General features: G+C 36.4%; 1 protein-coding gene across 14 annotated transcripts in view; it reads right to left on the bottom strand.

Moving 5' to 3' along the window:
• Positions 1–19,048, bottom strand: part of DGKB (diacylglycerol kinase beta) — a 738,724-nt gene that overhangs the window by 661,173 nt on the left and 58,503 nt on the right. For all 14 annotated transcript variants that reach the window (XM_054495969.1, XM_054495971.1, XM_054495977.1 and 11 more), the window contains one exon: positions 15,315–15,571. In XM_054495969.1, coding sequence (XP_054351944.1) covers positions 15,315–15,384 — 70 coding nt within the window. In that variant the 5' untranslated portion in view covers positions 15,385–15,571. The remainder of the gene's footprint in view (positions 1–15,314; positions 15,572–19,048) is intronic.

Below are 19,048 nucleotides of genomic sequence, written 5' to 3'. Positions count from 1 at the left end.
GGATTGAAGGAACACAAACACGGAGGTCCCTTGGGCTTTCTGACTAATTCTTGTCATTTTTGTCAATTGCATTAACTCTCCAAAGTTCCCTTTGCCCACTTATTGGATTATAACTTCAGCATTTCTCCTTACTGCTGCTGCCTGAGGCAGCCTATTTGATTTTGCCTACATCGCTCTGGGGCTTGCACAAAGTAGCAGTGTTAAACTTGCAGTGAAAGTGAGCCAAGCCTTTAAGCGCCTACTCAAACAACTTGGCTGACCTCATCATCCCTCTGCTTACTAACACCTGGAAATGGATTCTGCCTGGGAGAAACAGATCCTTTTCTTCCTGGAAGCTTCTGCCTATAACTCCTAATTATTTCATGGGACTCTCGTTGCTTTCAAAATGAGTCCATATTCCCTGTCAATCAGAACTATCTTAAACCTCTCTTAAAGGAAACACTTTCAAAATTATCCTTTCTTGGCCCAGTTGATTCCAGGAATTACTATACTTTATATTTTGTCTTAGTCCTATCAAACATTTTCACCTTTTATGAATAATTTAAACTTAAAGCAGAATAGGGCTTCCTGGTCCTTATATTCATTTTCTTTCTTTCTATTTACATTCCTGTTGGAAAGCAGTTTTGCTCGTTTGTAGTTTGTTTTCATTATAATGATCACATAAAAGATAATATATCAAGAGCCTGTATAGCAGAGTGACTAAGAGCATGGATTCTGGAAACAATCCACCTGGTTTGAACCATGACCCTATAGTTCAAGATCCCTTTGACTTTAGGCAAATAAATTATTGAACTTCTCTGGGCTTTAATTTCCTCATCTGAAAAATGGCAATAATAATAATAAGTACTGGCTTGGTAGAGTTGCTATGGAGACTAAATGTGTTAACATAGTTAAAATTTAGGCATAATGTGACCTATAATAATAAGCTCTTTATAAGTGTTAGATATTATATTTGCCATCTAAGATATGCTCTGAGTGATAATAAATATCAGCATGTAAACACTCAGCTTGTCTTAAAAATGCACTACTGTGAATCCTCTAAAATAGCCTAGTGAGCCATCTTTTGATCTTATGGGTACATATATGAATAATGGCTAGCCCTGAAGGTACTTGATGCCAAAACAATGGCATTGCCAGTTTTAACATTGTGGGACTCAGGCAGGATGGAGTCAAAAGACTAAGAATGGTCTACAAGAAGAAAGAAGGAAGGGAAACAGAAGAAAGACCACACAACCAATAAACAAGTGTTTTCACCCATCCTGTGTATTCTAGGTGTGTTTTTGATTAGCTTCTCATAGTATCACATTATTTGTGGAATGTGGACTGTACAGGGACTACCTTTAAAACATTGTGTGAACTAATAAATAGCATGAGAACAACTAGATAAGGCATTACCCAGAATTTTTGACCTGTGGAATGGTCACACCTGAATCCAAGTATGCCACTGAAAGTTTCAGAAGCCTCTTCTGTGGCATTTAAACTGAATAATAGAGAGGCCTAGAGCATTTGTGGGGCAGAAAGAGAGGGAGAGAGAGAGAGAGACAGACAGACAGACAGACAGACTACACGGAGAAATTTCAGCCTCTAGCAGTGGACTTGCTGAAAGAACCTACTCTTTGAAAATGCTGTTTCTACTCCAAAGTCATAACTAACCCATATTATGTATGTTTATCAGATTTATCCCTCAAAGAAATTTCTTCCAGGAAATACTGGGTCAAGGATCCTGTTATAGAATAACTTATCCCTTATTTATTGTGCATTGTTTATTTTTAAAATGTGGAGACGCCTTATGGAGAAGAAAGACTTATGGGCAGTATGGTTTAGTTTGGTGGTCTACATAATATCTGGGTAATCTCCACACAGACCCTGTGTTGTAGACAATGAGGGCTAAGTAGCATAGCTTCTGCTACATGTCACTTGGCACTGAAAACTCAAAATATTTGTCAGGCTATTGAGAAAGTTATAGGGAAGGAAAATTTGAACAAGCAGTAGGTACACAACAGAAATATGAACTCTGAAATGAATGTGAAATGTGGGAGGCTGGAATGTCAGCTTCGAGGTGGCTTATGGATGAAAATCTAGAGAAACTTGGAGAAGGTGGCAGCACCACTGTTTTGCTGAGGTCTGTGTGATCAGTAGTTTATAAAGTAAATCTTCAGTAGTTTAGAAAATGCCAAGATACTTATGCAAGTTCTTAACAACCTAGACAAGAGCAGATAAAATAAATGTAATTTTGTGATATACTAGAAAGTTTTTAAAAAGGACATTAGAGAGGAAGGCTTAGGAAAATAGAACCAATTGAGACTCAGTTAAGAGCTGGTGGGAGTAATATATAGCCTAGTGCCAAGCTCTGCCCGACAACATAAATCTCTCCAAGATGTCTGAGCATCCCTGTGACTTACATTAATTCAAACAGAAGCAAGATGAGAAGTCAGAGGTTACTGACAACCAAGAAAAAAAAATGAAATAGTTGAAGAGGCAAAGATCATAAATCGACTCACACAATGTGTCTTATTGAAAGCTGACATATTTGTAGATGCCTTAGACAGTTGGAATAAGAATTTCCAATCCTCACCTTCGTGAGAAGGGGTGTAACAACATGGACAAGCTCATGAATTCCCCTCAAAACGACACCCCACCTCCTGCTACCAGTACTATCTGAAAGAACATTTAGTACATACTAGCAAATTATACTTCTAAGGAATTATTTCCTAGAGTTGGACAAAATGTCATGGTATTGGATTTGCTTGGGTTCTGGCAATAGCATACTACTGGAGCTCCTATCTTGCAAGACTCCGAGAAAAGTGTAAGCAGTCTAAAGTTTCTGCATTAACAAATGAAGACAAATTCTGGACAAAGACTCTCAAGTCACCATTATTATTTAGTCCATTTCTGGGCATCAGTGTCCACATTTTCCCACAGTGATTACTGACATAACACTCAGTAGTCTGAATGTAGGACATTATCTGCACCTGGGCAAACTGTACTGAAGAGCCCCTGAAGTTGCCAGAGGAGATCAGAGAAGTGACACACGTGGAGCCAGAACTTGCAACCAGACTAATGTTGCTAACTAATGTTGCTAAGCAAGAATATAAGTCAGAAGTTTATCAACAACCTAGAAAAAAAAATAGAAATTGTTCAGGAGGCAAAGATCATAAATCAACTCAGATGATGTGTCTTATTGAAAGCTGACAGGTTGGTGGATGTGTTAGACGGTTGGAATGAGAATTTCCAATCTTTACCTTCATGGGTAGGGGTGCATCATGGGCAAGCTCATGGCATTCTCTTCAAAAAGGCACCCCACCTTCTGCTACCAGTGCTGTCTGCAAATTCTAACTTCTTTTTGGTATTGACCCATTATTCATTACCACTTACGGAAGAAAGTGTCTGACATCTTATCATGCTCCCCTTAAATGCCTTTGTGCCTACTTGTATAATCAGATAGAAGTCAGAAAGTACCATGAGAAAATTTTCAGACATCTCAGCCTACAGGCTGTCGGGAAAAGAAGTCACACACGAAGTATAAGCTTTTTTGACACTGGAAGGTTTTAGATACCCAAGCACTTGAAAGAATCTGTGACAGGGAAACTAGAAGGGAGGAGGAAAAGCTCTCTCATGTTTTGTGAAATGTAGACTCAGGAACAGTGGAGCAATATGCAATTCTAGGATACATGGAATTTTATCAGTGAACATTTTAGGAATGTCTGTTTCTCCAAGATGGATTCTTTGAGGGATTGTGTGAAGCAATTCTTATGTTAATGGTGTTATTTTTAAATTCTGAACTCCATGCTTTTTTGATCATACTGTAGATAAGGTAACAAGAGGAAAATTAACACAGAACTCTATGATTATGGCAGCCAATAGAAGAAAAAATCCTTCAAGATGCCTTCACTAGAAAGCAGCTTTGGAAAAGACAAAACGTATTATTAATTGAGGGGTATCACATAGTAGTGCCTCATAAGTGGCTTGTGGCTGCAGTTATTGCTACTTCAGAAATACTTCCCAGAAATGCTGAGAGCAATGCCTCATGTCTTTGAAACCAAGGGAGAGAGAAGGCACTGGATATCATCTGATACCTAGGAAGAGAGAAGGCTCTAGAGATCTCTGGGCAGTATTTCTGGCCCCGGAAATAAAAAATGTTTAAGGACCATTATCTTTAATTCTGGCACCTGCAAGATGAGTATGGGGAGGAGAATGGAAAGTAAAATGTGCCCTACAGGAAGGTTTATTTAAAATGCATCTGACCAGTACTTTTTAAAAAAATTATATGTGTTGATTTTTTTCCCATTAGAAACAGCTAATCTGATATTAGTAACAGAATTTTACAGCAGTCATACCAAATCATATCCTATGAATAATCAGAATCTATTCTCTCTGTTCCATGGATGCTGTGGGAGTTTGTTCATTACAGACTTCCTCTCTGAATTCCTTCTAACTAAGGCAGAGCTTTTAAGAGCCCATTTCTAGAGAAATAATTTTATTAGGCAGAAATTTCAAAAAAAAAATACCATGACTATTCTCTAATATCCATAGGAAGGCTGTAAACCAGAAATATTTAGCAGAACTTTGTAAATATCTGGGGAACTCTCCTTTCAAAGTCAAAGCTGTAGTTACTAGCATTTTATTCCTTTCCTGATATCCTACCCCAAATCTTTCATTTTCCACTGACCTCAGTTTTGGGGTATGTTTCAAGAGACAATGGATTGTCTTGATTCAGTAAGAAACTAACTTGAAAAATATTCTAGAAGTTTTTCATCACTTGACAGCTGCAGTCACTCAAAAAGCAACACAGCCTGCTCTAAAGACACTATGACACCATGTGGGATATCAATGGCTTGCTGGAGAGATTCATTCACTTGGAAGAGTTTTCAAGGCATTTTACAAAAGGAGTTACTGCAGCTGGATTAGGGCCATTTGACCTCTTGCCCCAAATTCTTTATTTTTCTATGTTCGTTTTATAATAAAGTACTGAAAATAACTTAATGATAACTAATATTTGTAAGAAAAACTGTGTGCACACACATGCACGTGTGTGTGCATGTGTGCATGCATGTGTGTGAATATCTGTGTGTTAAGAGTCTCAGTTTTTTTAAATGAAATGGAAGAATTAAGACTATTTTTCATGGCTAGCTTCTACTAAACACAGCAATTACATGAATTCCCCTTCATTCTTCCTGGATAAATATAGAAAAGTGAGTAAATCTCCTACTTTGAAAAAGTAGGGCATAAATAAGATGTATCTGAGAACCTAGTCATAGGGCAAAGGGAAAAAAAAAACGGTGAGAGACCAAGACAAGGAGACTTCTGTGCACAAATCTGAGGATATATTTACATGGAACAAAAGGCAACCTGATGGGGAAATATGTATTTTGATTACCTTCTGGACACTGATAATGATGCTAATGGCTACTATATGCTAATATTTATTGAAAGATAATTCTCAATGTTTCCTTCATGTTTCTGTACATTTCACAAGCAGAAGCATCTACAGCCTATGTTCCAGACTGTCATTCCGAGGATGTTTTTGTAGTGGACAACCTTGGGAGACAGAGATTATAACTCTCCCTTAAGCAAAAAGAAGAAGTGTTTATTATGCTTTATAAAAGACTCACATTCCCTAAATTTGGGGATTTCCTCCTGACACAATTCTCTGCTTGTGCAGATGTGACCTGGCCCTTTTCATGTTTCCCAATAAAACTAAAGTAGGGGAACAGAAAAAAACATGAGGTACATGCTGTTTGCTATGACATAATTAATACAGTTCTTTGTCTCAGAGCCAGGAGTCTCATGTCTTCTCCTAGCATCCGAGGATCTGCAGCAGGCTATCTTATTACACAGTTATTACAGAACTATCTCAGACCTTCCACAGTCTGGGCAATGGTCTTTCTTGTAAAATACCAGTATCAGAAAATATTTGAGTATCAGAAAATAATCGTTGCTCCTAATGGATTTGAAGATAAACTACGTTTATTTACGTTCCAAGAAGTAAAAGAAGAAAATCAGACCACTATAAGCAGAAGGACATTTTTCACATAGTCTCATCAAAGCAAATTGCAAAGTTCAATAAATAATATATCTCGGAGAAGCCAAGATATAGAACTATAGAAAAAGAAAAGATAGTAGAACAATAATTCAGTACATCCTAATAATAACAACGAAAGCAATAATTAACTTACATATGGTGGTTTGCCGTTTACAATGTATTTCCACGCATTATTTTATTTGGGTCTTATAACAACCTTTGAAATAGTCTTTTTTATTTTCTTAATTACACAGTTGAGAAAACTGAAGTTTAGAAAAGGTTACATAAGTTGCTGACGGCCAAAACTAATAAGTTAAGGAAATAAACAATTGATGTAGACTCAAGCAAACTGAATAAAACCAAAAACAAAAATCAAGATTTGGCCCTAGGATCACAATCTTTTGTCACAAATGATTTCCTTTCTGTTTTAAATCTTCCACTTGTCCCCTGTGAACAGGTCTTTCTCTCCTATGCGGAAGAACAAAATCCCTCTGTTTACACTGTTTACTTTAGTTATAATCCTTCCACTTTGTTTTCATGGTGAAATTATATAAAGAGTAGCTTACATGTGTTCTCTCTGTCTTTCCTGTTTTCCATCCATTTCATCTATTATTGTTTTTTAAAAAAAATCCATATTAAAATCACCAATGACATTCTGAATGATACTCTGGATGCGTTTTGGTTATTATCTCAAGTTCAATCTCATTTTTTGAAAACACATTTCTTCTTTGGATTGTGGAATACTTTCAATCACTTATTCTCTTCTTTCTTTCTGGTTACAATTTCTCAGTTGTTTTCATGGAGATCTCATCTTCCAACTGTCTTATAAATAAATCTTTCTAGAGTTTCATCTCCATCCTTCTCTCCTTGCTCAATCTGCTTCCACTAAACCATCTCATCTATACCTATGATTTGATAACTACTCACAATGCAAAGGCACGCCCATTCTATATGTCTGGCTCTGATTTCTTTCTTGAGCTTCAGATATGTATTTCCAAGTATCTAATTTATATCTCAATCTGATAACCTGTGAACTTAAGGTTCAATACGTCCAAAATCAAATCACTCTACTTTCCCTCTAAATTATTTCTTTTTGTTTTCCTTTCCTGGATTGGGTGAACCACATTGACTTACTTCTAAAAGCTGAAATGCCCCATCCTTCTTCCTTAGTCTGCATATTCAATTGGTGATTGAATTTGGTTCATTCTGCCCCTAGATACTCCCTGTAACATGTACTTATCTCTCTCTCTGTTAACAATGCCTTAACCTTCATGGAACCCCACATATTCAATAGGCTGCCCTAGGAAAATAATCTCCTAATAGGTTTTTAGTCTCCTTTTCACCAAAGATACAATTTATTTACTTCTTTTCTGAATTTTAAATCTTATAATTTTGCGATCTCCAGAATTAAAATCTTCAATATCTTCAGATATTTTACTATCTCCAGAATTAATATTGAATATATTGATTTGTTTATGTTTGTTTATGTCTTTATGAAGATTTATGTTTATGTTTTTATGTTTATGTTTGTTTGTGTTTTTATGAAGATTGATTTGTTAATAAATAGGTTCTTAATCATGTTTCAGCAAAAGGAAAAGCTAGACTCTAGGATTTGGATTTTAACATCTCCATCAGGAAAGGGGAGAGGGGCTTGACTTCCTCTCAGGTGTGTGTTCATTTTATTGTTAGGCAATATTGATGGATAATATTTTACCAATGGCATCTAAAGACCCACTTTTTGTGACTATTGCTAAATTCTTCAGCCTTACCTTCAGTGCTTAGACTCATGCCCATGTACACACATGCATCATATGCATGCTTATATACAAATATGTCTATACAACAACACACACATCAAGTTCTTCCCTGACATGTAACATTCATTCCTGCTTCTCCACATGCTCTGATAACTGCTTGGAGTCTCTTTGCTTCCCCCACCTCTACTCAATACTTTCTATTCAAATTAAAAGCCCATTCCACTCTCAACTTCTACCCATATGTGCAGAGTTAAAAGCTCTCCAAGAATCTTGCATACATAACATTCAGAGAATGCATTTCATTGCTTTGTCATCATTTGCCACCGGATCTGTCTCTCCAAACAGGCTGCTGAATAATGAGTACAGTTAAGTTCCTCTAGCTTGTGTATTCTATTTATTTATTATTTATTGTGGCACTTCCTATAATAATGTGGAAAGTGGTAACTAAGGAAACTTGGAAAATTCTAGTGAACCACAACCTTTAAACCATAATTGAGTTAAGGATAAAGTATCAACTTAAGATACATAAGCCTTAGTGATAATTTTTGTTATAAATTGTTATAATAATATTACTAAAAAAATAAGAGCTATCATTTTATAGGTAGGGATTATTATCTTCAGTATAAACTGAGGGTATGAAATGAAAGTATGAAGAAATTGTGATGACTTGGCTAATGTCCCAAGATAAATGGTAGGTTCTATTTTACTCCTGTGATAATGGCCAAGTTAGTAGTTTTCACCAAATATCTCAGTTCTCCCCTGGCACCGGGTGGATGGAAGAAATGCTGCTCCCTTAAAATTAAATATGGTCACATGAATTGCTTAGGCCAAAGAAATATTAGCGTATCACTTCCAGGGAGAAGGTCTCAGAGCCAGCACATAGTCATGAGTGCTCTCTCTCTCTCTCTTTCTCTCTCTCTTTCTCTCTCTGTCACAGCAACTGCCAATTTTTAAAGCTCATGGCTGCTGCATCTGACTGGGACTTCATTGTAGACAATGTGAGAGTAAACCACTTGCTGACTCAGATTGGAAATGTAATATAAGCAAAAAATAAACTTCTGTCGTGTTAGCCGACTGAGACTTTGTAAATTTTTCAGACATGGCATGATTTGGCTCACTTTGACCAATATTCCACAGATGCCATTACTTCAGTATCAATGTTTGCTTGACCATAAATTGGACTCAAATGGATTTTTTTGGGGGGGGTCAAGTCTGAAAAGAGCTTACCCAAAATTTTGCATCTTTAGGGCACAAAAATTATGGGAGTTTAGACATTCATAGTTACTTTTTTCTTTTACTATTGCAAAATTTAGGTATTGAAAGATTTAAGACATATGGACACAGAGAAGCCACCAACAGGAAGTTGTGTCTGAAGCAGTACAACAAATAGGAACCAGAGCCAGAGATGAGGCAAAAGAATGTATGAAGCCAACATACATTCTAGAAATACAATCTGGGTCAGAGCCAGGAACTGCTGAGTTAATCAGTGTGAATCAGAAGAAAGAATCAGAAATGAGAGACATGCACCTACCTAAAACAGTTGCAGATTCTAGTTTCAGACCAAGTGTCAGGGTAAAGTCAAGACATTTCCGGTAAGTCAAAACATTTCAGATAAGTGTTTTAATTGAAAAGGATTAAATATTTTAAAAGTCCACATTTCATATTCAACTGCCTCAGCCACCACTATCACAATCCTAATTATAACAGTAATATATTGAATTCCAAGCACTTCACATACATTTCCATATTTAATCAGCAAGGCAACTCCATGAGGAAACTGAAGTATACATCACAGCACAAGCCTTCAAACCCAGTTTTGTCTGACATCAAATTATGTGTTCTCAGACACTGCGAAATGGCCCTGTGCCATTTATCCTTCTGTCTCATACAAAGAGGGTAATTATCAATAAGTGGCTGGGCCTCCCAAAAATAGAGCCAATCTAACACAGGGCTCAGGACAGAAGTAAAAGCTAATCTCAGCATGACAAACGGGCAAGAGGGCTACCGTGTGATCTAAATTTGCCGAAAAATAAATTGACTACACACTTGTGAGGAGGTCAAGTCTCTCTCTCTCTCTCCCCTTTCATGACTGAGATATCATATTATCTGAATCCTGGATTCTAGCTTTTCCTATTTTGGAAACATGACTAAGAACCTGTTTATTAACATATCAATCTTCATGAAAAACATAAACAAATTATTACTGTTTTGACCTTTGTTATCACTTATTGTGCCACAGTTCTGGTCCAGCTACTCTGCCATAAACAGCAATAATTTGTCTCCCTCTGAGGCTTACTGCAAGGATTAAATGAGTTAACACTTGTATACTATTTACAGTAAGGCACTAAAAATCCATTATTTAGTATGATGCTGATTATTGTCTCATTAAATCCTACAACAAGATTCTGAGGTGGGATTCTACTTTTTCAAGTGAGAAAGCTGAAGCTCATGTAGTTTATGTTACATTATGAAGGCCATACCACTAATAAGTAGAAAACAGGGCTGGGATTCCATACCGTCAAATATTTGCCTGCAAAACCAAAGCTCTTTCCACTAAGTCACACCACATGCCTCACTGCAATGGAAGAAACTGCACATCAGGTCCAAACATTATGCACACTGGTCCTTATTGAAAAGAACAAATTCACCGTAATTTTGCAACTCCTCACAATGCCAGCTGCTATAAACTGTATGAAATTTATGAAAGTTTGGAAAGGTTCCCACCATAATAACACAGTATTTTTCAAAAATAATTTGCATGCTATATAACACACATTATATATAGCAAATAAAAAGCTAACCCTAAGTGACAATATGTGGGCAGATAATGAATCATTTGGAAATATCACGTAGATTTCACACAGAAAATATTGTTATCCATGAAAAGCCCAGAAGTTTCTTAACCCTTTGCTGTGCCATGGAACCACAGCAGAAAGCACCGACAGACCAATAATGTGATAAGCTTAATTCTGTAAAGGGCAGGAGTGAGAGCTTTCTATCCTATAAAAACAGTTTGGATGACTTTATATCAAGAGTGAGGAAGAAAATTATACTCCTCTCCCACATATCAAGGAAAATGCTTCCCATGGAGTGACTCAGCCTGAAACCCTAAACCGGAGCGCGGTCACAGCATGCTGTAGGCAGCCACAGCAGGCTCCATATCAGCTGCCTTCCGCATTTGTAGGGACAACACAGAGCAGAGGCTGCCAATTACACCAGAAGCTTCTACCTTGTGAGAAGAGTCTAATCTAGTGGCAGAAAAACAGACACTGACTCTTCATGCTCCAAACTGTGGCTCTTTTCTACTTGATCATCAACAATATGTTCAAAGAGCCAGAAGAACACACTCCCTCTCTAGTAAGATAATAATTGTAAACAGTCATATCACCAGCAATTTGCCAGGCACGGCTCTCATTACTTCATATATACCAATTCATACTTCATATATACTAATTCATTCAACTTAATACTTACAGCACTGGACATATTTTTTTCCATATAAAACACAGATATATTAAGTTACCCAAAGTCAGATATCTGAAGTATGGTAGGATCAGTATTTAAACACAAGCTGTCTGGTAGGCTAGATACCTATCCAGGAATGCTGTGCCAGTATCACCATACTTATCCTTAATTATTTTTAAGAACAGCCTAGCGTTTAGGAGAACAATCATAGTTACAGGGTGCATTCTGGCAATTGTGGAGAAAATGTAAAATCAGATAACTTGAGACAATTATCTTCATGGTATTCTCTAGGTCCAACATTGGATGATTTGATTTTGCTGGAATTGGGGTCCCTTGAGCTCACTCATCTTGCCCAATAGTTCCACAGCCCCACCTTATCCCATGAAAGCAAATAAAACACTTATTTGATATATACCAAATATAATCTTAGCATGTTGCAAATTTAACTTTAAATCAATAACTCGATTTTTTATACTTCTTTAATGCACATAAAAAATTCTTATTAAAAGATACAAATCAATTAAACTCAAGAAAGTGAATACATTGTATCATTTTTCTAATAGAGTATGGAGGAATGTCACTCACCAATACTGCATTGCAACATGAAAAATCTAATCTTTAAAGCCCCCGATAAACTGACCATGCATATTGAACAGTATGAAAAATGAATGACTTCTATCATCTTCAGGATGATGTTTGTTTCCTGTTCTATTTTGGCACTGGCAATTTATTACACAAGAATACGTTCTAATCATGATATTCTTTGTTTCCTAAAAATTCAGGAAAGTCCTTGCAGCAGTAAATCTAGCACTTTTCATGTTGTCTTCATTATTTAAACAGAGCATAATAATCATGGAATTGGCACTATTTTTTTAAAAGTCACAGTTAATCTGTTAATTTGTCTTCTCATAGAATCCATTTTAATAATGCTCTTACACTCCATGTGACATTTCATACTACCAATTTACTGAATATCCATTGATCTTTGTCTCAGTGTATTATGAGTTTTACATTTATGATAATTTTGTTACCACTTGTTTTAGGAATTTTCACAAATTTATTACTAATTTGTGCATTCTTATGATATAATTAAATGTACCTCCATATTCATTAGCCAATGAAATATAAGTAGCAGCCTATAATACATTTAATAATTAGTAGAAATGTCTCTCTGCTAATCAATTCAAATGGAATTTCTATATCTGAGCAATAGCAATTATGAATAATACGTTAGCTATCATAGCAATAATTTATATATTTAATATTAATGTTTCATATAATACAGGAACTTTTCTTATAAGTACTCAAACACTGGAAAATATATTTTAAGAAACAAGCCAAATTCAACATAACCTAAGCCAAACTCAATGCTTTCTTTACTTGACAGATATCACCATAATCCCTTCTTTTAAAGCTGGAGGAAAATTTCAGATCACTCTCTCTCTTCCTCTCTCTCTCTCTCTGTCAGTTGTTGTATTTTATTATTTTCCAAGATATCCTCTGTTAATTTCAATATTATGAAATCTGAATCCCCACTTTTCCAGTCGTTTTGCATGATCTATGTTATGCAGTCTACGCCAATACCCTACTAACTAGTCTCTAGTCTCTAGCATCTTTCCATCACTATATACCATCTTCTCAGTCGTCAAAGTAAACTTCTCGAAGCATAACATTGTTTCTGTCACTCTACCACTTATAACGGTACAATGACTTCATTGTTTGACTCAAGTATGGCATATTTTGATACCATTTCATTCTTATAGACTTCACTCACTCCCTTCAATTGTGGTGGGCTAAAAGTGCCTCACCTCCCTTCCTCAAATTTATGCTAAATTTTCCTTTTTATCCATATCATTTCCTTTGTCATTTACCTTAAACCTAATTTTTAAAGATTTGTTTCAAATCCTCCCTCTTGTATGAAGACTTCCCTTTCCTTTCCTATCTCCAATGGAATTGTAAAACCCCATATAACCTTAAAGTCTGCTTGTATCACATACAATGTTCTGGCTAGACATAGAATTATTTATCTATTAGTTTCTAGCCTTCTTTAAACTATAAATTCCTTGAAGGGAGGACACATATCACTTCATATTTGCATATCCTGCAGCACCAAGCAGAAAACTCACTCTAAAGAAGATGCTCAGAAATATTTACTTAATGATTGGGTTACCACAGCAGCAAAGAGCAGAGCATATGGAAATTTGAAATCATAGGCAAATCAATTTTTAACCAATTTAGAAAGTATTGAGTATAAGACTGCAAGTGAAAAAGAAGAATTAGGCCATTCTGAACTAAATTTTCTTTACTCTTCTTCTTTTTTTTTTTTTTTGACAGGGTCTGGCTGTCAGCCATGGTAGAGTGCAGTGGCTCAATGGCTCACTGCAGCCTCAGCCTCCTGGGCTCCAGCAATCCTCTCACCTCAGCCTGCCAAGTAGCTGGGACTACATGTGCGTGCCACCATGCTGGGCTAATTTTTTTTTTTTTCCATAGAGATAGGGCCTCATTGTTTTGCCCAGTCTAGTCATGAACTGCTGGGCTCAAGCAATCCTTCTGCCTATGCCTCCAAAACCTAAATGTAAATATTTGTAATATGATAAATGCATATATTGTACATTCAGAGGCTCTAAACAGTTTTGAGTGTGAGAACCATAAGTTATGTCAAAATTTCCAAATATCATGTATTTTGTAATCATATTTTTATTATTATTGACTCAGTCAATAGTCATAGGCATTTTTTTAAAGTTTTTTAAATGCCTATGAAATTATAGATTTGGAACTTCCTTACAAATACCCAGCAGCATTCTCATACCCTCATTCAATCCACAGATTAGGAAGCTTCTAGAATACCTTTGAAACTGGTCTTTTCAGATAATATACATGAAGCATTTATTAGTGTTTCTGGCTCATAATATGTACTCTATAATTAATGTGAGTGATAGTATTCACTATTACCATCACATCTATCTTCATGTTCTAAGTCCCTATATGTGTTTAACCCTTTTCTCTGCTTCTACTTTATAATATCATCCAACTCATTCCTGATACATATCTCTTATATCCCACAACATCTTTCTGCATAAGTTGCCCAGATGCCTTAATTTTTACCTCTTTCACTATCATGTGCTGTTTGGTTCTTTTTCTCCTTTCCACTTCTTGCATTTTATTCTCCCTGTCACCATGTTATTCTTTCTATTCTTACCATTCTTATTGCATTCTCTATATATTGCTTTTTCTGTACTCATCATTTTCCAAGCCTTTTGGTGCCTGCTATTAATTAGTTGTTTCTTTTTCTCTCTTCAACACCTGACACAACTGCTGTTCATATTTATAGTTGAAAGTCACTTTATGAAATAGACATATTCCTGAAAATCTAGAATAAAAACAAATTTCTTATAAATAAAATATTACTCTACATATGCAAAGAAACAATTTAAAAAAAAAAAAAACTTACAGTGAAGTGAATGATCATAGCCTATCACTTGTATCAATGCACACACTAAAAAAGTTATGTGGTCCTAACTTGAGGTCCTGACGCCTCTTTCTTTTACAACCTCTGATTCTAATTCCATAACGTATCTATGACTCCCTGCTTCCTACTCTCTTTTAACACACACACACACACCTCTCCCTTTTCCCTCCCTCTTGATATCTATGAGTCAGACCATACTGTCTCAAGCACAGCATTGCTTTTTTCTCCTCTTTTTCCTTTCTTCTTACTCTCTGCGCCCGTTTGTCCTTCTCCCTGTCTGTTACAGTATTACCACTCTCCATTTTGCTAGGCTGTCTCATCCTCTGCTTTATTTCTATTACAGCTAGAGTGTTTTCCAAGAATAATTTTGCATCTAACATTTTAGTTTCTTTCCTTCAAGATGTGATACTTGATTTAATTTACCTTTTCCTTTCTCTCGTGTCAAAAAGGTAGTCTCAAGTCAACCTGACTTGTAAACACAAAAGGCAGAGCTGGATCTATCCCCATGATGAACAGGATCTATGATCCATTCTTATAAATAAATGATACTTTGTCTAGCACAAATGTCAAATAATCTCATAATATCAATACGAATACTTACACTCAGCATATTTCTGAAGTTGGGAAAATTCCGAAGGGCTGAGGTGGGCCCATTTTTCCTGGTTTGTCATGGTGGTGGTGAGAAGCTCTGTCACATACCAGGTAAAAGATTCTTTATTCAGGTGTTGCGCAGAGGTCTATGCTTCAAAGATTCCACATGGCATGTTTCATGATAAAATACCTCAGGCTTTCAAAATATGCAATCTTTCCACATGAAACTGCTTTGGGTGCTTGTAATTTCAATAATGTGTTAAAGAACTGCAAAAAAAAAAAGCAGATCAAGATCAAAAGATTAACATGATTGCACAAAGGGAAAAAATGTCAAGGTGTTGAATGTTAAATATTTTTTAAATCATATAAATTAAGAGTACAAATTGTGAAAAGAATCTTATGAAGTACATTTTCATAAACGTACATTTTTATGTCCGGTTTTACAAACTCCACATTCCAAGAGTAGACAGTGGTATCATTTTTATCAGTCTGTACTAATTTTTTAATATGTAAACATTACATATAAAATCTAGAACTAAATTATCCAAGGAGGCTAAAATAATCTCTCTAGCTCCCTATACATATGATTTGCTGGTTTACAGTATAGACTGCCAATAATTGCTTGGAATGTTCATCAGCACTTGTATATATATTTCCAATCATATGAATTAATTTTGGAGAAGTCATATAATTTTTTCTAGCAACCAAATAAAGATTAAGTTTTAGTTTTATGACTTAAAAAAATTCAAAAGATTGGCCAAATTAAAGCAATTCCAAATGTCTGAAAGACTTGTGTAATGACAGTAGATGATTCTATTGTGAATCACACTTTAAAATAAATCTCTAGGTTGTCATGGACCTACATTCACTGGCTATATCTGTAAAGGCAAACAAAATGAAAAACCATCTGGTTTCAAAATTTTTATCAGAGACTATAATCAATTGCTCAATAATCAGCCAGATTGGCACTGTATTCTTTATAGAAAATGTAGTATTTAGTAGGAGTTACTTTTTTGTAAAATTGTAATCATTGCAAGGTTTATTTACACAGATGTCATTACTTAAAGTCACCTTACTTCTACAGACAAGACTCATTTGGTCTTAGTGCCTTGCCTTTCTTCAACATCTCTTTACTGTCTTCCAATATCAACCCCAGGACCTCACTGTCAAATCCTGTCATCCTTGTCTTTAAAAACTGCTCTTTTTGGTCTCATGGGGTCACATCCCTGCACTCTGTTTTACAATATGGTAGTTTACTATACAATGGGGAAAATGATGATATTGATGTGCTCACAGAGACCAAACTGCTGGATATCTTTTCTTTTTTCTCTCCCAGGGGCAACCATGGGTTTGGGGAAGCAACACAAGTGAAAGAGAATGGGAATATGCAATGACAATTGTGGACATCTTCCACCCAGTTTCCTTCTGCTGATTTCATCTTTCACACTAATTTCATCCTAACTGTCTGTGTCTCTCCGGTTACAGGCAGTTTTGGTGGGACTGTGAAATGATGTGTTCTGTCGTCCTCTAACCAAAGGGAGACAGATGATTCTGTCACATTGACACATTACACCCTGCCTCCCAGGGCTTTAAATGTTGAGTGGAGTGATTCAATGACAGGGTGAAAACAGCTGTACCTAAATCATAACAGAAATAATTGGATACTCATTCCTGTCTAAACCTGACTCTCCAGCTATCTTGTCACTTTCAGAAGCTTGTGATATTCTTTTAATAAAGGATTAAGGCCAGGCAGGTGGCTAATGCCTATAATCCCAGCACACTGGGAGGCTGAGGCAGATGGATGGAATGAGCCTAGGTGTTTGAGACCAGCCTGGACAACATAATGAGACCCCATCTCTACAAAAAACAATTTAAAAAAATTAGTTGGATGTAGTGGTGCACATCTGTGGTCTCAGCTACTCAGGGGGAATAGTGGGGGAGCTGAGGTGGGAGAATCACTGGAGCCCAGGAGGTTGAGGCTGCAGTAAGCTGTGATCATGCTGCTGTACTCCAGCATGGGCAACAGAGCAAGACTCTGTCTAAAAAAAAAGGATTAAATGTATACATATACCAAGACATCACACTGTACCCTATAAATGTATACAATTATTATTTGTTAATTAGATTTTAATAACTTTTTTTAAAGTCAAGGATTAAGTGAGCCAGAATAAGTTTTTAATTGGCAACAATGCAAAAATCTTAACTGGTAATAACAATAGTTTATTTGTTTATTCAAATATTTGTTGAGCCTTGCTGTCTGCCAGAAAGCTTTCTAGGCAATGAAGATAGAGCAAAGATCAAAACATAAAAAGATGAAAATAATGCTATTCCAACAATGTATCAGCTTTATTGAGAGCTTACAGCTAGCGAAAGGCAGTCTCCTAATCAAATTACTGTATTAGGTCATTCAATCTTCAGAAAGCAACTCTGTGAGGTAGGTGCTAATAGTCTCCCCTTTTGACAAATGGAGAAAGTGACACTGGTGACTGAATCTGATAGGTGTAGCACAGACTGCTCCAAGCCCACCCAGTATCCATTCTCTTTTGCTTACTTGGTAACGAGAAAGATGGTGAAAATAATTCTGTTTAGATGACTGCATTCCCTAGGTTCCTTACATGAAGAAGTGGCCAATGAGATGTAAGCAGATGTTGGTGAAGCATATAGAAAAGTTCTATCAGAGGAAATATTTGCTGGCAAGTGCCCTTTCAACCTTTTATTCTTTTCCTCCGCCTTACTACCTGAAATGGTGACATGTTGGCTGCAAATCCAGAAGTTTCTTGTACTAAGTAGATAACTTTAATATGGAAGCTATGTGTTAAGGATAGGAGGCCCACATAAATTAGACAGGGGTAAGCAAATAACTAATCAGGGAACAAACTTGGTCCACCACCTGTTTTTGTAAATACAGGTGATTGGAGCACATGTCCATAAGAGAAACCAGCAATAGGTTGTTTTTGAAGGGATTTCAATACTAAATAAAGAGGGTCGGGCATTATCCTCAGGGAAATAAGATACAACAAAAGGACTACAAAAAAACCAGAAACCTGATCACTCTTACATTTCTGAAATGTCAGTATCTTCATTGAGTTCCTTTCTCTCTCACTTGCATTGTTGTGATAGCTTCTTAACTCGCTCCCTGAGCTCTCTCCCTTTCTTAACATGGCCATTTCCAAAACCCCCTTTGTGTCCTTGGATGGTCATGAACTAGGATGATTCCTGAGGACTGTCTGACAAATTACCAACAACAAGTTAATTAATAAGTTATAATTGTAATAATTGTCTTAATTATATCTTTCCACCTGCCTACCTGCTCTGAAATTAATTAAAATCCCCCAGCTGGTCACGGTGGCTCAAGCCTGTAATCCCAGCACTTTGGGAGGCCAAGGTGGGTGGATCACTTGAGCTCAGAAGTTCTAGACCAGCCTGAGCAACATGGAGAAACCCTGTCTCTACCAAAAATACAAAAATTAGCTGGGCATGGTAGCACATGCCTGTAGTCCCAGCTACTCAGGAGGCTGAGGTGGGAGGATTGCATGGGCCCAGGAGGTAGAGGTTGCAGTGAGCTTTGATTGCACCACTGTACTCCATCCTCAGTGACAGAGCAAGGCCCTGTGTCAAAAAAATAAAAAAAAAGAAAGAAAGAAAGAAAGGAAAAAAAATATCCCCCAGTTCATTATGAGAAATTCAAATTTAAAATGACTGGTGAACTGCCATCCTTAGATCTGTAGAGGAATGCAAACCATG

Source organism: Pongo pygmaeus, chromosome 6 (assembly GCF_028885625.2).
Source record: "Pongo pygmaeus isolate AG05252 chromosome 6, NHGRI_mPonPyg2-v2.0_pri, whole genome shotgun sequence".
NCBI classification, from domain to species: Eukaryota; Metazoa; Chordata; class Mammalia; order Primates; family Hominidae; genus Pongo; species Pongo pygmaeus.
Note: the sequence above shows the minus strand (reverse complement) of the source record. Positions and strands in the feature narration are given on the sequence as shown.